Source organism: Aspergillus puulaauensis, chromosome 2 (genome assembly GCF_016861865.1).
Source record: "Aspergillus puulaauensis MK2 DNA, chromosome 2, nearly complete sequence".
Taxonomy (NCBI): domain Eukaryota; kingdom Fungi; phylum Ascomycota; class Eurotiomycetes; order Eurotiales; family Aspergillaceae; genus Aspergillus; species Aspergillus puulaauensis.
In genome coordinates, this window is record NC_054858.1 from 4,228,795 (window position 1) to 4,247,832 (window position 19,038).

Sequence of the window (19,038 nt, forward strand, 5' to 3'; positions counted from 1 at the left end):
GGAGATCCTTCCCCTCCGGCTGAGAGCTCCCCAGCCCCGTTCCTCGTCTCCTCACCTCCTCTTCTCCCCTCACCGAGTCGTCATCAACCACCATCCATCTGCAATCAATATCATAATTTTATTATTCCATTGTCTGGAGCTCATACGCATTGATTATATCTCGCAATAAACAACGTTGCTGGGTATTATTACCCTTCTACCGCCCAACACCTTACTCCCCGGAGCTGTCACCTTATCAACGAGCTTATCGTGAAGCTGGACATGACGATCCGATCCATGAAATTCACACCAGAGTAAGCTGCTCTCTTCTTTTGGAGTGGAAATGAATGTACAGAGAGCTCTACAGTGTAGTTTTCTGGAAACAACCCTCTGCCATGCTACTCATCCTCTGCGGAGGCGCAAGTGAAGGCGTTTGCTGATTCACCCCCAGGGTACTTCTAGGAGCACCTCGACGGTCGGGCGCCGTGCCCAATTCGACTGGAACTCTCGCCGTCTACAGTCAAACAACCTACTCGTTCGAATCCCATACCAAGACAAATGAGATCCGGGTGCTAGATCTTACGACCGGCCGCTCTGCTCTCATCACGAATGATCCAGGCGCCAGTTCCCCACAGTGGATCGAGAACACTGACCAGTTGATCTGGTTGAAGACAAAAGGGAATGGAAACACAAACTTAATAATTGGAGATGCTCGGCTGGCGGATAGGACCTATACTGCGGGAACAGTACCAGGACCAGTATCGGACTTGAAAGTTACCAATGTCGAATCGGGGAAGATTGGCTTCGCTGTCTCTGGCAAGGCCAATCCGGATGGATCTCTGCATAACTCGCAGGACGCCAAAACGCCCTACAGTACCGGCAAGCTTTATACCTCTCTTTTTGTGAGGCACTGGGACTCATACGTTGAACCCGAAACAAATGCAATTTTCTATGGCTTGCTCCAGCGTGCTCCTCTGGCCCCCGCTACTCGACATGCGGGGAGGTACTCCATCTCGGGGATCACTAACTTGATAGCGGTCTGTGGACTTACGGGTGTAGAATCGCCTATTCCACCATTCGGCGGTGGAGGTGACTTCGATATCAGCCCCTCAGCGATTGTATTCGTGGCACGATCTCCTGAGGTTAATCCCGCTCTGCATACGACAGGCTCGTGTTATTATTGTCCAATGTTCTCATGGACCGGTGTTAGTACTGCAGAAAGCAAGATATACCGAGTTGGAGGTCTCGAGGGCGCCATGTCATCTCCTGTTCTTTCGTCAGATGGTGGCTCCATCGCTGTCCTGGCAATGCGCAAGGACGGGTATGAGTCTGATAAGAATCGGATTCTCTACGTTCCCAATCCCTGGAACGGCGAGATGATAGAAGCATTCTCGTCTCCAGATGGCAAGGGACTCTGGAATTTGAGCCCTTCAGGCTTAAGTTTCTCCAATGACGACAAGTCGCTATATATCCAAGCGGAGGAATACGGACGTGGAGTGCTTTACCAGCTGCCAATAGCCAACATCCGCCACTCGACTCCTGATCTGCTCAAGAAAATCACCTACTCCGGCTACGTGACAGACGTCCACCCTGCCACATCCAAATCGTCCAAGCTCCTTATATCCAGTAATAACCTGCTGGACAATAGCATCTGGTCACTTGTTGACCCGGAAAACCCTGCCGATGTTCGCGTCATCTCATCCATCGGCCATAATGGGGTTGCCTTCGGTCTCTCTTCGACCCAGGTTGATGAAATATGGTACAGAGGAGCTGAGGACACCCCGGTCCACGCATGGGTGGTAAAACCTTCTAAATTTAAACCAGGGAACAAATATCCTCTGGCATTCTTGGTGCATGGTGGCCCACAAGGAGCATGGAATGATCAATGGAGTACGAGGTGGAATCCCGCTGTCTTTGCCGAGCAGGGGTATGTTGTCATAACACCTAACCCGCGAGGCAGCACCGGCTATGGACAGGACTTTACCGATGCAATCCGTGGGTCCTGGGGCGGACTGCCGTACATTGATCTTGAGAAGGGGTTTGACTACATTGAGAAGAACCTGGATTATGTCGACACATCGCGCGCCGTGGCTCTGGGAGCGTCGTACGGAGGATACATGATGAACTGGATCCAAGGTCAACCACTTGGTCGGCGTTTCAAGGCTCTTGTCACGCACGATGGTGTTTTCAGCACAACGTCCTTGCTTGCTACCGAGGAGCTATACTTCCCGCTGCACGACCTCAATGGCGTTCAATGGAAGGTACCCGAAAACTGGGCACAGTGGGATCCTTCGCGTCACCTTGACAAGTGGCAGACACCACACCTGATCATCCATAACGAAAAGGATTACCGCTTGACGATAGCTGAGGGACTGTCCGCATTCAACGTATTACAGATGAAGGGAATCGACAGTGCGTTCTTGACCTTCCCAGATGAAAACCATTGGGTACTGAATCCCGAGAATGCGCTCATGTGGCACTATACGATTTTCAACTGGATCAACAAGCATGTTGGTCTGCCAGTAGCATCTGAGCGTTATCAACAGTTTGCAGGTAGCGAAAAGACAAACACCGAAGCACTGCAGAAACAACTAGGGGACTTCAGTCTTTCATGAACGTGTTGAAACTCCCTCATGGCTGAGTCTCAAGGATTTATAGCCAACTGTTTATCACGACCTTATTTTAGCAGAAGGCCTGTTATGTCGGTCTATTTTGGCAACAACGGAGGGTTTGATCTGTGTTTTATGTCTTTGTCCGATTCTTCATGGTTTCGATGCGGATAACTTCTGAACTTCAAAGATTTGGTCCCATTGTCACGACGCTTGCATTATGTTTTGACACTCGACACAAAGACGGATTGTTCCCGTTCTACTCGTCCCACGCTCGTTGATATAATTTACATAGATCCGACCGTTGAATTTACATTTAATCATATTTTGTTTATCGTTTCCCCGTCTTAAAGCTATCGCTCTTGCTGTTCAGCCATTCATCGTCGGCGTATTCTTATCTGCACTATACTGTATACCGATCCACGGAGTTAACCCTAGCTTATCATGGAGAATAACAGTGATTCCCCCGGCTCGTCTTCACCCTGTCCTTATACTCACTACCTTACGGAGGATACAGAGGAGCTCCCAAGGGTTGGTGTCTTTGACCTAAGGTCTGGGCACTCATGGGAATCACAAGTTCATCACGGACAGGTCGAACAGCAAATCCAACTACAGGATGGCTACAGCAGACAGGTTGAAGAACAAATTCAACAACAGCAACATGCCCTGCAGCCACAAACAGAGCACGACCAGAGCAGGTACTCACATATATTCCAACAGATACGCACAGAGCAAGAACAACGAGAACTAATCGCCCAAAACCACGCGCGCCTTGCAGCAGCAATGCAAGGTCTCCCATATCGCACCAAGAATCATCAGCCTCCCATGGAACAACAAACCCAACATGAAAGACAGCAACGTCTGCGTCTCCGGCTCCGTCGTCGCCACCACCGACAACTAGCCCAACAAGTCCAGGCACAATTCCGCCAGGAAGGCATCCCACTCAAATTGCCTCAGCTCCAAACCAAGAAGGTCAATCGAGATGCACACCCGCTTACAGAAAGAATTCACCCCGAATTCCACTACATGACCTCCATCCTCTCCAGAAATCTCGCGCCATTAGTCCATTGCCAGTCGGGGGTGCCGCACCCTTATTTTCCGAAATCAATCCTCTCGTTTAACCTTCTCACGTCTGCACAGCTGGATGCCCTAGCTCTGCACTTTGACCAGGTGTATCCGCCCAATCAAGCAACATTCCATTACCCGCGACCCATTAAGCCGTGGTTAGCTACGAACGGGTTCGTGAGGAACTTGGGGGTCGACACTGATGTAAAGAGGAGGCGGTTTGGAAGATTTATTGGGCTGAGGGGTTGTGAGAGTCCAGTTAAGGAGAACAACGATGGCGAGGAGGAGAGCATGCGTGAGCAGGCTGAGAAGGAGTGGGAGAATAGGTTAAGAGGGTTCAGGGCTGAGAAGATGGCGAGGAGTAGAATGTTGTTTGAGGTGTTGTATGGGCCAGTATTGAAATAGTGTAAATATCGTGAATTGTATATACTATATCTCGACAAATATTTAGTATAAACGCCCATTACACTATGTGCATAGTATTCAGACATAACCCAGGGCTGAGCAGTCTAGACTGTATAGAAGCGCTATCATTCGACCCGGCATAACTTTCATGGACCCAGTCGCCATCAGGCTGATTGAACACGTCTGGACCTCCGTGTCCGTTTAGGACGTCCCCTACTAGCGACTCATTTAGCCACAATATACAACATGGAATCATCGTGCCCCTCCCTCGAGCATCCGCGGGGTCATCTCCAAGAAGAGTCCCTTTAGCCGGCGGATAAATCATTCCATAAGTACACCAAGTCGACGATGTCCATATAAAAACCTCTCTTTGAATACTTCAAAATCTACACACGATAGCAATAGGCTCTGCACTGATTGACTTCCTTCTATCATATCAATATGCCGCCCAAACCCCTAATAACCCACCTCTACACAGCCGATCCCTCCGCCCACGTCTTCAACAACAGACTCTACATCTACCCCTCGCACGACCGCGACACTGCCACCTCTTCAAACGACAATGGCGACCAGTACGATATGGCCGACTACCACGTTTTCTCCCTCCCGTCTCTTACTACCTCGTCAGATGGGGAAATCGCTGTAACAGACCACGGCACCGTCCTCTCAACACCCGACGTCCCCTGGGCATCGAAACAGCTCTGGGCGCCCGACGCTGCAGAGCGGAATGGGAAATTCTACCTTGTGTTTCCGGCGAGGGATCAGGAGGGTCTGTTCAGGATTGGGGTTGCAGTGGGGGAAAGGCCCGAGGGGCCGTTTGTTCCTGAAAAGGGCTTTTGGGAGGGGAGTTACAGTATTGATCCGGCGGTTTTTGTTGATGATACTACTGACGGCAATGATAAAGATGGAGATGGGAAGGCGGCGTTTGTGTATTTTGGGGGTCTGTGGGGCGGGCAGTTGCAATGCTGGGCTAAGTCTAAGTCTTCTCCTCAAGATGGTAGTGAAGGCTGGGTGTTTGATAAAGACGGGAAGGAGCCAACAGGCGATGGAGTACCGGCATTATTCCCCCGTGTCGTGAGATTATCAGAGGACATGTTGAGTTTCGCATCGCCAGTCCGTGAACTGCAGATTCTGGACGAATCCGGTATCCCCATTGCAGCGGACGACCATGACAGGCGGTTCTTCGAGGCCGCGTGGATGCACAAGTACAATGGGCGGTATTATTTCTCGTACTCGACGGGGGATACACACTACCTGGTTTATGCGGTTGGGGACTCGCCGCTGGGTCCATTTACGTACCGGGGGAGGATCCTGGAACCAGTGCTGGGGTGGACGACGCACCATTCGATCGTGGAGTTTGAGGGGAAGTGGTGGCTTTTTTATCATGATTGTGAGCTTTCTGGGGGTGTGAGCCATTTGAGGAATGTGAAGGCCAGGGAGATCGGGTATGATGCCGAGGGAAGCATTTATCTTGTTGATTAATTGGCATATTAAATTGAATGTACATGAACCGGGGGTGGGGGGGTATTTGGCATCTAATTCAAAAATTCAAGCGGCATATCGTCCTTCATACTGTTGATAAACTGTCGCACATGCGCAATGGCAGGATCGCAAAGACAGTCCGCGAGGATCCGTCGTTCCTCGGCTAATCGCTGCGGGCCTACCTCGCAGATATAGTGAATGGCAACGGTCATCGGATAGGTGGTGAGGTGAGTGCGGAATATACCCATGGCCGGATGGATGATGATAAAGAAAGACCTGATGATATTCCCGCAGCAAATATCGAGGTCGAAAATAGGATCAATGTCCTGCGCTGGCTCCCATAGGGCTTGAAAGTTGCTCACGGCTACGATCACAGTGGCCCAGAAGGAGGTCATGAGATGACAGCCTATAACCTGCTGTGGCGAGACCTCCTTCGGTATTTTGGTGGGTATCTCATAGTCTGGAGCATATACCACCTGCCAGGTTACCAGGTCTTGCTGCATTTGCAGCAGGCCATCGATGATTTGTTGTTTGAGGCGTTCCTTTTCGAAAGGGTCATCGCAAGTCTTCATCACGTCCAGATTCTCAAAGATTCCAGAAAGCTCAGCAATAATGTCCATAAGATGGTCTCTGGGAGACTTTTCTTGCTGAAGCCATGGTATCGTCTTCCACTGAGGTTCCGCGAGGACGCACCTCTTCCTTCCTCTGAGGCAGGACATTATCTGAAGAAGACGTTAGTAGATATAAATTGAAAGCATGGCAAGCCAAAACCCACCAAATGTGCTCGCCCATCCGTGAATAGCCTGTGAGCGTGGCCCGATATAAAAGCGTATGGAGTCCGCATTACAAGAAGCGCAATCACACCAGCGCTGTGCGTTTGCCAACCCCGGGCCTGTCGGGCCTCACTATCGTTCGTGCCATACACAGACTAACCAACACAGTCAGCGCTACCGACTGACTACCCAGCAGGAGTCTTACCTCATAGAAGCCCGCTAATCTAACCGCTGTAAGGATAGCATCGCTCAGCCCCCTCCGCGGATCCTTCAAAGCCACTGTTAGTTCCTTCAATGAGCTTGCGTAGAGCTTACTGCCCTCCTCCCGTAAAAATCTATCATTCTCCTGCCTCCCCACGCCAGAGACAGACAGGGCCAAGATTGTCTTTCTTAATACACTCTCAGAGATGTACAGGTGCTGGACTGCATCAACCCACCCGCCTGCTGTGGCTTGCACCAGGGTAGGGGACGGCTGGCCATTGGGCAAGTACAGCCGCCAAAACAGGTCTATATACTTGGTCTGGTAGGCAGTTCGTGCTAGCTCACGAGGCAGAGCAACTTCACCCCCACTGCTCTGGATTCGGTCTTTCTTGACGAGTTGCTGGCTGTTGTTGTCCTCGACCGTGTTGTTGATGAATATGCGAGGGCGGAAGTACCCCGCGCACTCGACGCGGGCTTTGCGGCATGTGCCACAGAACGGTTTCTCCAAGTCGCACTACATCAACTGTTAGATCTCATGGTATTGCGAGAGGATGGGAGCAGGTATACTCTTTTTTTCCGCTTCAAGCATGTCACGCACGCTTTTGATCGTCCTGGTACGCCAACCATGATTTCAAAAGTTCAATCGCCTGGTAGCGGCGGGGAGGATTATAGCTAGTTAATAAAGTGCCGTCCGGTGGCTATGCAACAGATGGTCCGTGGGAGGACGCACTGTGCCAGCGGTTCGGCTCATTCAAGAGGCGCCACAATTGTAAGGCTGAAAGGCAAGAAACTAACAAGGATTTGGCAAAATGCAGCGATCGCAGATCCCCAGCAGCTGCCCAAAGGGGCTCAGTCCATGATTCAGTTGGGATGACGATTGGTTTCCTTGATGCTGTTGGTGGAGAGTCCAGACTGCAGACATTAATCTGACAGTGACCAGCCGGAGAAGCGCCTCAATCCGTTCAATGGCGTTTCCGATCTCTGTCTTCATTTCCCGGTCTGGCAGTGTCCCCGTGGCAAGTCTGAGACACCGCGAATTGTCTATTTTGGCCCCCAAATTGTGCGCTGCGGATTTCAGAGTTGAATGGGTGTCAGACTGAATGAACGGTATTCATGAACCTAGTCATTTGTTATTGCTGACAATTGTTCATGGATCCTTTATGCGGGAGCCCCTGCACGTCCCCTGAGGCATCAGAGCTTTGCTGAAACAAAAGTGCTTAAATCGGTGTAGGAGAGGGACTTCCAAATATAGCCTCAATCCCGACGTATTAGGAAAGTGCATTTTCCAACCTTCACACTCACACTGTTAACTATTTCCGCTCTAGCCGTGTTTCTTATCTAAAAAACCGGCCTATTAAATCAAGCTGGCCGTTTAGATTCATACCATCATTTATGTCGAATAAAAAATGTGTTCCAACGATGAATAACAAGGGGCGCTAGGCCGCGCCACCAAAAACCATACATGGCTGGTGGTCAAGTAGCCAGCTATCTCCAACAACGATGTCCATCGTCCAACCTTAATGCCCCATCCCCTTCTCCCAGTTCTCCGCAACAATGCTCCAGTATTTCCTCTGGCTATGGACCCGGAAATCCTTCCCCCACTTTATCATAACTAGGAAGACAAGAGAACATGCCAGTCCGATAAACGCTGCGGAAATAAAACAGTTCTGGTATCCTAAACCCTCCACCCACGGTGTGATTCTATCCTACACATCAGTAACATTCTCTAACAACCTTGTTATGTAGTAGTATTGAAAGCTTACCCGTAACCTATTGCAAAGGACATCGTATTGCGAACCAGGATTACTGTCGCCATAGCGTCGCCGCTCAGCTCACGGTAGCTGTCGACAAGGTAGTTCACACTCAAAGTTACACCGCAAGTGTTTGCCATTGCGAGAAGACACATGGCAACTAGAAGGCCAAACCAGTGGATGCCGTGGGCGGCGCCTACTCCCCATAGGATTAACGAACCTGGTACGAGGATAAGACAAAGACCAAATGGCCAGAGACGCTGTTCGGCTTCCATTATTCCTCCATTGCGGCGAGCAAGTTTAACAGTGAGCCAGTCGCTGAAACGGCCAGTGAATAGAGAGCTATCTCTGTTCAGCGCTTAGGGCTTGAGGGCAGAGATTTGAAGCTACTCACCCAAGAATGACACCAAGGCAACAGGCGAGATAGCTAAGACCAACCATCGATGAGCTGCTCGTATTAGCAGTTATATTATATTTGGCTGGGTGAATGCGGTACCTGAAGTTATAAGGAGCAGATCCCAGTACTATAGACGCGGTTCCGTTCAAGACATTGAACCAGATCAGGTATGATCCGTATGAGAACCTAAGCGACGAACAGGGGTCAGTTTCCCTTGCTCTTGAGTAGTGACTGCCAACCCACCCTGCATAGAATATAACTGGCCAGCTCAAGTAATAGACCGTTTGCCGGGCGCGACGAAGCATGTTGTTCCTCGGCCGGCGAGGTCCTAGGATCGAGAGCTTCTGCAGATACGTCTTCTTGTTGTAGACGGCGCCGATTTCTGGATCACCGTGACTCAATGGTTCAGTTGGCAGAGCCTTCTTTTCCTTTGTCTCGTCCTCAGCCGACGTGAACATATCCACTGGAACATTAGGCGAGTTGGGTTTCTCTCGTTCGTAATTTGTTTCCTCCATGAGGAAAAAGAGAAAAACGATAGATGCACCGCAGAATATGGCTGGCCAGTAGAATACCCATTCCCACCCGTGGTACTCTGCAATAAACCCGCATATAACAGGCGCGAAATAGTTACTCCCCGCCAGGAAGAGTGCGTATAAGCTCATGTACAGTCCGCGTTCATGGGTAAAGTACTGCGGATGGTCAGCTAGCCCTAAGATTCAAAAGCGTTTCAATACACACCACGTCGGTGACGGTAACCTCTGGCAAAGCCTCGATGGGAGCCAGAAAGAAACCCATAATGACACTTCGAGCTAGCCATTCACCATTACTTTTCACGTAAGGGCTGTCTTATATTAGCAGCGTTCAACAACAGATCAGCCTGAGCATACCTCCAAATACTAGTTCCCTGTTTACCCTGGCATTAGACCAAAATAACCAATTGACATATCATATATAGTGACAGATGACTTACCACCATCCCCAGAAGCGAGATCATATACGTCATCCGCTTCCCGTATTGAAGAGCAAATGGCTGCCAAAACAAAAGACCCCAGCCGGCCAGCAGGAACATATAACCTGTTCCCTCATTTAGTGTGTGAACAGAGACCTCAGTTTCTTCAGAAAGCTGGACCAGGACAGAGTAGACGTTCGCGGACGCAATACCAGCGAACAGGGTATACCTAGAGTTAGATGAAAACAATTAAATTCTGGTTTTCGCTGAAATTTACCTGCCAATGAGACTCACACGCTGACGCATATTGTAGACCAAAGTTTCCGGCGCCGCGACCAATTCAGCGGATCATCTGGATCATTGGAAGGTTCAGGAACCAAAACGATGTCGCTATCCCCAGAGTCAAGATGGCGAGTCGAAAGGACACGGTTTTCGTCCACGAGTATGAATGTGCCGGGGATGGCATCTTGATTAGTAGACGGCGTCATGGCGAGCAGACACTACGATCGCCCAATGCAGCGTAATAATTGACGGAAGACAGTGAATCGGTTAATGAAGGACAGGGAGGAGAGAGAACTCAATATGTAAGGCCGCGCCGCATGCTTATTCTCCGATAAGCTTCGAGGGCATCAGTTTGCCATGTCCAAGGGAAAAGGCGGACATCTCCAATTCGCCTGCAATCATATCTCGGCAATTATCAAATAGAAAAGAAAGTCTCCTTTCCAAGGTTACGCCACTTGTTAATGGCTCGCCTGTCTCCTTTATCAGGATGGCATTTGCCGTTGATAGCCTGACGCGGAGTTGCATCCTCTCGTCCATCTTCCCCGCATTTATCGGGGGATGCAGCAATGAGCAGCATGCTTTTTGGCATTCAAGCAACAGGGCGGGTCGTGGAGTTGGAGTAAATGGATCAGCAGCAATTGCTATCCAGTACGGGCCAGGATAGAACTTCCCTTTTCCGCCTAGAAGAGTGTTGTCAGTGCACTGATCAGGTTGGAGTTGGAGAAGCCGAGGTGGTTATCTTCTCCGTCAGTCCAGGGTAATCGCTGTTACGAAACAGAACCAATCTAAAATAAGAGGACTAGTATAGTCAAAGCATAAACCCATGGGTAAACAATATGTTCAAGGTCAAGGTATTGTACAATTTGGTAACCACAAGCAGTATAACAGGTTATCTAAAAGGCTGGAAAGGCCATGCAAGAATTGTGACAGAAAAGTAGAACCTAGCGCCAGATATAACGATCATCTCAGCCCACTACATCGTCATCCGGTAGCTCTCGGATGACATTTTTAAGTAGTGGGATCAGCTCGTCAATGTCAGGACGATCGGCCGGCTCAACCTGTAGGCACCGGCGCACGACATCCTTGATAGGTGCGCTAATGGAGGCAGAGTTATCTGGCTTAGATTCCCCCCCGGCTTTGCCCTTGCCTTTCGTTGCTGTTGACTTCTCGTCGGGGAACCTCCAGTCACCACCTAAGACACACATGCTCAAGCTACCGCCAGTCTCTTCACTCCGGGCTTCAAACGGACTCTTTCCAACTAGACAGGCGTAAAGTGTGCATCCCAAGGACCAGATGTCCACTTTTGTATCGATGATGGATCCGGTCTTGACATCGAAGAGTTCCGGTGCTCGGTATGGCATTGTACTGTGTTCCGCAGCAGTATCTTGAACTGCCAATGCGAGTGAACGGGATGTAATTGCGATGGGACTGGGTGCGAGCGATCCGAGGTCCATCAAGATGGGGTTTTGTCCGTCGTCATCTATCATGATATTGCCTGGGGTGGTCAGTATACAAAAAAGAAAAAAGAAAAAAGAAAAAAGCCAAACAAACGTCTAGCGGGCTGCCATACCAGGTTTAATATCTCGGTGCGCATAGGGACGTAGGTCTCCATCCTCAACGCCTTCCTGGCTTTGAGTGACCTCGTCGTCCATCAGCGGCTCGTTTTCTGAGTCCTCCTCACCACCATGCTGACTGGCGCGCCGTTTTGCCTTCCCCACCCGCATTCCAGTGTCTGTATCGGCCTCTTCGCCCTCCCTTCTCACGGCCTTGGCCTTGCGCGTCGGCGCAGAGCCACTCTTGACGCGGTATTGGTGCATTGCGCGTAGCGCCTGGGCAACCCCCAGCACGAGCACCATGAGGCGCTTCTCTGGAAATTGTGTGTGATTGACAAGGTTTGCGTTGATTGCATCCTGCAAGTTCCCTCGTTGGTAGTAAGGTAGAAGAATGTAGACTGTCTTGGAACCCGCCTCTCCGCCATCATTGCGAAACTTCGAGCCTGATTCTGTTGAAACGGAGTGGTCGATCGAATGGATGACATTCCTTTCCGATGCGAAAAGATTATAAGCTTCTACCTCCTTCAACGCTTGCGACACCGATTCCTGGCCAAATGGACATCGGATCTTTTTGAGCGCGAATAATTCTGATGTGGACTTGTCTTGGACGAGGTACACGTAGGAAAAGCCTCCCTAGCGAGATGGGGACTCATGGTCAGCCGGGAGCCTACAAAAATTGCAAACGATGAGCCACATACCTCACCCAAGAGCCGGAGCAGTTTGAAGCTGCGGCTATTAATCTTCAGCTGCGGTGAGCTGGGGAAGCAGCACATGCAATCCGTAAAGTTGTAGAGGAGGTCAAAGAAGTATTGCGCCATGGTGGAGGTGTCGCGGGACGGTCAGAAAAGTACCTCAAAGCGCGATTCTAATGCGAAGACAATTGACCGCAGTCCAAAAATTATGCTCAGATTATCGAGTTGATGAGAAAGGAGGACAGTTGCAGCTAGGCTCCACTTGAAGGGGATCGTGGATGCTCCAACAACGGGACGGGCGGAAGAGAAGGCGGAGAGGCTGACGCGCGAGACAACACTTGGCCCCAAGCTCCAACTGGCTGCCATCTCGTTTTCCTTCACGGGGATTCTACTTTGCATCATTGATGGAGGTATGTATTGTATTATTCATCGAGACAACGTCAAAACCACCCAATTATTCACTTATCTAGAGTTGACAGTTAGACACTCGGCATCTATGACGTCTTATCTACACTTCCGACGGTCGTTAGTCTATACTTCGAATGAAGAAAGGCCAATTTACAGTATACCTACAGGTTATTAACTTTTATAATTGATTCATGCAGGGTAGTATCACTATCTGGTGCAAAGGCAGATTTGGTGTGTGATCAATTGGCCGATTCTCTTGTTAGGTGGTTAGCAGGTGGTGAGTCCAAAAATAATTGTTATATGTAGTTATTCTCGGGATTTGATCCACGGAGAGCGATACTCGGCGAAGAATAAAATTAGGCCTCGAATCCATTTCAATTTACCGCTGCAGTGGTAGAGAAGATCGGAATCTCGGGTATCTGGACTTCTGGGGCCTCGCCGCCATGATGGAGCCAGACCGGGCGGCCGTGAATCGTGATTGACAGAAACTCGAAGCTTTCGCTGGAGCACGATCTTGCCTGCAAGGACTGGGAACAGTGGCGCAAGCTTCCTCAATGACACAGGACTGCGAACTGGTGGTGACTGGCCGCTGTGGGTGGTGACTGGTGACAGTTCCTGACTGCGGGGGACGAAGTAACCATGGTTCGTGCGTTGATCAAGACTCCTGAAAAACAATCAAGACAACGCAGAAAACAGCCAGTCGCGAGGAGGAATATTGGATCACGCAGTCTGGAGAGCCGGTCGCTAGCACTAGATACGTCCCTAGTAAGGTACCTACTGGCGGAGGTGCATGACGACACCCCATAGTCTTGTGCAGTTCATCTTCCCTTGAGTTTCAGTCCCCTGCGTTTCCGCCTCCTGGCTCCCTCTTGTCTGCGCTCTTGTTTACTCCCGTTGGGCACCGTTGAAGCCCTCAATTTCTCCGACTGCCCATTCAGCCTCCAGCTCCAGAATGACTTGTCGTTGATCGGTCACTGGTGCTGCCTCCACTTTCTTGACCATCCCTTTTCTTTTCCTCTCCTTTCGGTCTCTTTCTTTCCTTGGCTCCCCTCCTACTTCCTCTCCCTATTTCATTCAGCGCCCTCCCTGCGCCTCCCGGCAAGGTTTAATTTTCACGCCCCGATTTCCTCGCAGTGTCTCCCGCGATGGCACCGTTGGATGAAATTCAGGTCGGCGACGTCGTGAACGTCCCGGGTGGGATGCACGGCACCATTAAATTTATGGGAGTTGTCTCCGGAAAACCGGGCAGGTTTGCGGGCATTGAGCTTGCTCCGGAGCACGCCAAACGAGGGAAAAACAATGGCGATGTGGACGGAAAGAAGTATTTCGCGACCGCAACAGCAGGATCAGGCATTTTCGTGCCCCTCAACAACAATAAATACGTCACCAAACGCTCGGCCTCCAATACTCCCGCAACCCCTTCGCGTCCGATCAACTTTAGCAAGTCCGTCGGCCCTAGCCCCTCTGTACCTCGCCCGCCTCAAATGAGACGTCCTTCCCTTCCCAGACCGGAATCCCCACGAGTAACCACGACACCAAAATTGAGTCTGTCAGGGCTGCGGACTCCCTCTGGGGCATCGAAAACAGTATCGAAACCTGCCGCCAGCTCCAACGGCTATGCACGAAGCCCCGTCAAAGCTTCCTCTCGCGCATCCGATCGTCCACCATCCCGGTTTAGTGTCGAAGATGGCCCGTCGTCGGCCAGGACCTCGGAGTTCGGGCGCAACTCTATGGGTCCGGAGGTGTCGGATCTGAAGGAGCAGGTCAAGGGCTTGGAGAAGCAGCTCTTAGATCGCGACAAGCAGCTGGAAGAACAAGCAAATACACTAGGGGATTTTCAAAAAATGCTAGAAGAATTCGAGGGATCGGATGCATTGTCAATCCGCTCCCAGCTACGAGAGAAGAACGACCGCATTGCCCAGTTGACTATGGAGTTCGATCTACACCGCGCCGATTTCAGGAGCACGCTTGATACATTGGAAATAGCAGCTTCGGAAACTGAGCGCGTCTATGAGCAGCGAGTTGATGAGCTCATGCAACAGAACAAGGAATTGCAGGACCGCGGCGAGGATGTCGAGGCCGTTGCAAGACAACTCAAGCAGCTGGAAGAGCTTGTCTCCGAGCTTGAGGAAGGCCTAGAGGATGCACGCCGTGGAGAGGCCGAGGCCAGAGCGGAAGTGGAGTTCCTACGTGGTGAAGTTGAACGAACAAAACTGGAGTTGAAAAAGGAGCGGGATGGCTCTGGCGGGCCTCGGGAGAATCATATGAGTCCCGACGGACAGTCAAGGGAACTCGAGCAGAAAGACGACGAAATCCGCGGGTTGAAGGCGATTATCCATTCCCTGAGCAGAGGTGACCCTGACTTGCATGCACTGCCGCAGAATGGATTTGGGGCGGGCTCTCGTGCAGAACACAATGCGGATTATGTGGCTGATCTAGAGCAGCGGGTTCAAGAATATGAGCGTGTCAATGAGCGCAAAGCATACCGCATCGAGGAACTTGAGCGCGAGCTGCAGCAATCTCAAACGAACGGTGACAGTCGCGCCCGTGGTTCCACTATTACACAGTCAGGTTCGCAGCACAAGCCATCCGGCTCAACAGGCAAAATCGGTAACGGACATACCGTCAACCATGCCCATCGGCTGTCTGATCGAACTGTTGTTCCGAGTGACTGGCAAGATGAGCCTCCACAGGAGGGGACTTACTCGTCTTACCCCTCCCACCGCCGTGGTGCCTCAGACACATCTGCTCGCTTGGAGACAATGCACGAATCTGATGCCCGCTCAGAGGATGGCGGTTCCTTGTGGTGTGAGATCTGTGAGACCGGTGGTCACGACATTCTGAGCTGCACGAATATGTTCGGAGCAGAAGCCAAGAATAATAAACCCACTGATGCGGAACAACCTCTACACAAAGAACTTTCTAATGATGAGCAACCCGCCGAACCGGCTGCGCCTAAAGAATCTTCAACATCAAGCCACAGCCACAACACCACCCCCCAGAAGACCGGCCGTGATGCTGTCCTTGAGGGTCTCCGCGGAGTGGGACTCACGTCATCCATGGCTCCTGTCGCAGGCAAAGCCAGTGGTGTAGTCGACGAGTCCAAGTGGTGCGCGCTCTGCGAGCGGGACGGACATGAGAGCATAGATTGCCCATTTGACGATTAATCCACGTCCGCCGATGTATGAGACACAGCGACATGGTCTTGAATAACGTTCTTCGCATCTGTGACATGACATGGCTACCCTTCAAACTGGCTTTAGCGGGTTCGTTATCTTCTTATACCTCATTTATAATTGTGCCTTGTGCATGCTGCTTTCTTGATTCCTTAGTTGGCTCGGATGACCAAACCCATACCCCTGTATTGTTTGGTTTTTGCTTTGCTCTCCAGTTCCATATACCAGATGAAGCAATTTTGCACTGCAATTCGCGTTCGGCCACTTGGATGGTCCTGTGTTAATAGTTGAATGTTTTCTTTTAAGCACTGAGGTCATTGTCTACCCTCCTCGATTTCGTTATTTGAATCATGGTGTACTCATCTACCCGGTGCCCATCCTTGTTCTATTTTCCTTCTTTTTTGATAAAGCCCTACGAAGGCACTTTTTCTTTCTTTCTGATAGTATAGCCGCTGACAAAATAATTCACTAATTGGGGCCGTATCTCTTAAATTTTACGTGACGCAGAGCAGTTCGCTCAATCTCCAAACACCTAGTTTACATCAAATGTCGTGCCTCGTTTCGCCTCAACTTCCCAAACTCAACAAAACTACTCTGGAAACCTAGGAGGCTGAACAATCTCCCCATCCTTATACTTCGACTCCGCAACCAGCCCACAAGCCTTACACGTCTTCTTCACCTCGTCCCCAGCAAACTCCATCACAACCTCCTTCACCTGCGTCCCCAGGTCCGTACAAACAAACCTCTTCTCCCATACAACCTCTCCACACCCCCGACAATACCACCGCATCGCATCCTCCGCCCCCTCAGCTCTCGGCTGCTCCATCACAACCCCAACCGTATCCCTAAACCGCACCGGACAGTGCGGCGTGTTCGCGGGTAGCAGGAATACCGAACCCTCATGGATAGGAATGTCCTGGAAGACAGGCGGCGAAACAGACATGTCCACTGCCTTGAGCAGCATTGACCCCCGGTATTGGTAGAAGAATTCCGGTGTCGAGTTTATGTGGTAGTCTGTTCGGGCGTTGGGGCCGCCGACGATCATTACTGTGTAGCCAGATGTAGAGGGGGAGGAAGGATGGTAGATGCAGTAGTTGTTGACAGGTGGCTGGAGGAGGTGGGAGTTGGCTTCAAGCCTGCAGAGTTGTGTGGTTGGTTAGATGAGTCTGACATTTTTCAACATTATGCGTGCACGCGGGGGAGGGGGATGGCGGAAAGACGTGGGATCAGGAATGAGGTTAGAATGGGAAATACCATTTTGGGATATTGAGGGCCGGTGTTAGCATTTTCTATCTGCTGCACAACTGGACTGTTAGTTTAGAATTCTGAATTCTTGATTGCAGTAAAACATATCATGCTGTTGCTGTTGTTCACCGGTTGCCCGCTCACGAGTCACTCGCCGGGATCTTATCGTTGTCGGAGATAGTCCGATCTTAAATCCGGAAGCGGGACGGAAAAACTTCGCCCCAGAAGATTTTCTTGAATTTCGTTTTTCTGGATTCTTCAACTGACAGCGAAGAAGCGCAGAGAAACCGAGGCCATTGGGTAAATATTTTCAATATTGCAGCCATGGCGACCTCACAACCTCCAATCCGACTCACCTCGCACAAAAACTTCGTTCATCGCCTTGTTTTCTCTACATTAACTGGCCGGACAGCCCATATCTCGCAAATTCGCCCTTCCTCTCCTACGAACCCCGGTCTTGCACCGCATGAAATCTCATTCCTTCGTCTTCTCGAGGCTGTTACAAATGGCTCGCAAATGGAAATTTCGTACACTGGTACGATCCTTGTCTACAAACCGGGTCTTATTACTGGAAGTGGCACCGGTGGCACTGTGATTCGACATGAGATTCCAGCTGGGTGTACTCGCGGCGTGAGCTATTTTCTCATCCCGCTATGCCTCATGGCACCGTTTTCCAAAGCTCCGATAAAGGTTCTCTTCACCGGTCCCGGCGTGATTACTTCCTCAACACCGACCGGCGACATGTCTGTGGACAGCGTTCGGACCGCCATTTTGCCGCTTTTCAATCAGTTCGGTATTTTCAACAACATAGAATTGCGTGTGCTCCGAAGATCTAATCCAGGCCCTAACGGGAGAGGAGGTGGTGGAGAAGTTCAATTGGTTTTCGGCCACCAAGTTCGGCTACCTAAAACTCTGCATTTGATGAATGCCGGTAGGATAAAGAAGGTCCGCGGTGTGGCATATGCCGTTGGTGTTTCCGCCTCAAATAATTCGAGAATGATCGATGTTACTCGTGGCATCCTCAACCCACTTGTTCCTGATACCTATATTTTCTCGGACGTCTCGTCTGCTCCGCTTATTCCTACACCGGAAAGGAACAACCCGTCGGCAAAGAAAAAGATTGGGCTCGGATTTGGCTTATCCCTGGTCGCAGAATCTTCGACTGGCTGTTTGTTCTCCGCCGATGTTGCATCTCCCCCCAGTGGTGGTCAACCACCTGAGGATATTGGGAAGCAATGCGCATACCAGTTGCTTGAGGAGATCTCGAAAGGCGGTTGTGTCGCCCCCGCAGCTTTCTCAACCATGATCGGATTGATGACCATGGGCTCTGAGGATGTTGGGCGTATTCAGGTCGGTCGTGACATTATCGGGGACGAAAGCTCAATTCAACTTGCCCGAGATCTGTCGAAGTTCGGTGCCCCAGGCTGGGGGCTGCGAGATGCTGGTGACGATAGTAACGATGTTATAATCAGTGTCGTTGGACGAGGTATAGGTAACGTTGGACGGAAGGTCGCTTGATCATACCGCCATAAAGTCAAGCCACCAGTGACCGGCTGCTCTGGTCTTGGGCCGCAGCTCGTTTCGACAACCCAGTTAAAGGATTCAACATTACAGCACAGATTGACCACCCAGCTTTGGCTCATTACCTTCGAGATACGTTTATCTCCGTCGTTATAATCGAAATTTCCGGAGGCGGACATCTCAATTGGTAGGGAGCGAGGTGGCGCCTTCCACTCGCCCAGCACTTACGGATATACGCAATCTACACCTGTTAACGCCCGGTCAACTCCGATGCGCCAGTGCTACTGGGGTCTTCTATTGCCCTCTGTTGCCTTCCGGTGCCTGAAGTTAGGCTGTGCCACGGTTCAAGACTTACCATAATAGACACGGAGCAATGTATACCTGGACGAGGCCGACATGGAGCAATTGGTGGGTTGATATCCCATTGACGATTCGAGACGAGATTTTTTACAGAGCTCGGCGTTCATAGCTAGCTTCCCTGCTACTACATTTACATGATACCCACCGTGTTTTGTCCACTGCTTCGACAGCTTGGGCTAAAACGTTTGAG

At 50.7% G+C, this 19,038-nt stretch overlaps 9 protein-coding genes across 9 annotated transcripts; 5 read left to right on the forward strand and 4 right to left on the reverse strand.

Moving 5' to 3' along the window:
• Nucleotides 1-261: 261 nt before the first annotated feature.
• On the forward strand, nucleotides 262-2,594 carry APUU_21742S (oligopeptidase family protein; the record flags this gene model as incomplete). Its single annotated transcript, XM_041700528.1, has 2 exons — nucleotides 262-293; nucleotides 431-2,594. 2 exons carry the CDS (start codon nucleotides 262-264, stop codon nucleotides 2,592-2,594), a joined length of 2,196 nt encoding a protein of 731 aa, XP_041553504.1.
• Nucleotides 2,595-3,032: 438 nt separating this feature from the next.
• On the forward strand, nucleotides 3,033-4,058 carry APUU_21743S (uncharacterized protein; the record flags this gene model as incomplete). Its single annotated transcript, XM_041700529.1, has 1 exon — nucleotides 3,033-4,058. One exon carries the CDS (start codon nucleotides 3,033-3,035, stop codon nucleotides 4,056-4,058), a length of 1,026 nt encoding a protein of 341 aa, XP_041553505.1.
• A 441-nt stretch (nucleotides 4,059-4,499) lies between these two features.
• On the forward strand, nucleotides 4,500-5,540 carry APUU_21744S (glycoside hydrolase family 43 protein; the record flags this gene model as incomplete). The annotated part of the gene is made up of 1 exon (XM_041700531.1): nucleotides 4,500-5,540. One exon carries the CDS (start codon nucleotides 4,500-4,502, stop codon nucleotides 5,538-5,540), a length of 1,041 nt encoding a protein of 346 aa, XP_041553506.1.
• A 53-nt stretch (nucleotides 5,541-5,593) lies between these two features.
• Nucleotides 5,594-7,141, reverse strand: APUU_21745A (Zn(II)2Cys6 transcription factor domain-containing protein; the record flags this gene model as incomplete). The annotated part of the gene is made up of 4 exons (XM_041700532.1): nucleotides 5,594-6,262; nucleotides 6,316-6,468; nucleotides 6,519-7,028; nucleotides 7,082-7,141. The coding sequence occupies 4 exons, from the start codon at nucleotides 7,139-7,141 to the stop codon at nucleotides 5,594-5,596; spliced, it is 1,392 nt and encodes a 463-aa protein (XP_041553507.1).
• Nucleotides 7,142-8,273: 1,132 nt separating this feature from the next.
• On the reverse strand, nucleotides 8,274-10,099 carry APUU_21746A (putative MFS transporter; the record flags this gene model as incomplete). The annotated part of the gene is made up of 8 exons (XM_041700533.1): nucleotides 8,274-8,607; nucleotides 8,660-8,713; nucleotides 8,762-8,848; nucleotides 8,906-9,351; nucleotides 9,401-9,503; nucleotides 9,550-9,575; nucleotides 9,633-9,840; nucleotides 9,906-10,099. 8 exons carry the CDS (start codon nucleotides 10,097-10,099, stop codon nucleotides 8,274-8,276), a joined length of 1,452 nt encoding a protein of 483 aa, XP_041553508.1.
• Nucleotides 10,100-10,858: 759 nt separating this feature from the next.
• Nucleotides 10,859-12,264, reverse strand: APUU_21747A (putative serine/threonine protein kinase ENV7; the record flags this gene model as incomplete). Its single annotated transcript, XM_041700534.1, has 3 exons — nucleotides 10,859-11,388; nucleotides 11,464-12,079; nucleotides 12,145-12,264. 3 exons carry the CDS (start codon nucleotides 12,262-12,264, stop codon nucleotides 10,859-10,861), a joined length of 1,266 nt encoding a protein of 421 aa, XP_041553509.1.
• A 1,427-nt stretch (nucleotides 12,265-13,691) lies between these two features.
• Nucleotides 13,692-15,713, forward strand: APUU_21748S (CAP-Gly domain containing linker protein BIK1; the record flags this gene model as incomplete). The annotated part of the gene is made up of 1 exon (XM_041700535.1): nucleotides 13,692-15,713. One exon carries the CDS (start codon nucleotides 13,692-13,694, stop codon nucleotides 15,711-15,713), a length of 2,022 nt encoding a protein of 673 aa, XP_041553510.1.
• Nucleotides 15,714-16,311: 598 nt separating this feature from the next.
• Nucleotides 16,312-17,008, reverse strand: BNA1_1 (3-hydroxyanthranilate 3,4-dioxygenase; the record flags this gene model as incomplete). The annotated part of the gene is made up of 2 exons (XM_041700536.1): nucleotides 16,312-16,858; nucleotides 16,977-17,008. The coding sequence occupies 2 exons, from the start codon at nucleotides 17,006-17,008 to the stop codon at nucleotides 16,312-16,314; spliced, it is 579 nt and encodes a 192-aa protein (XP_041553511.1).
• Nucleotides 17,009-17,291: 283 nt separating this feature from the next.
• APUU_21750S (RNA 3'-terminal phosphate cyclase-like protein) lies at nucleotides 17,292-18,485 on the forward strand (the record flags this gene model as incomplete). The annotated part of the gene is made up of 1 exon (XM_041700537.1): nucleotides 17,292-18,485. One exon carries the CDS (start codon nucleotides 17,292-17,294, stop codon nucleotides 18,483-18,485), a length of 1,194 nt encoding a protein of 397 aa, XP_041553512.1.
• Between the last annotated feature and the right edge of the window lie 553 nt (nucleotides 18,486-19,038).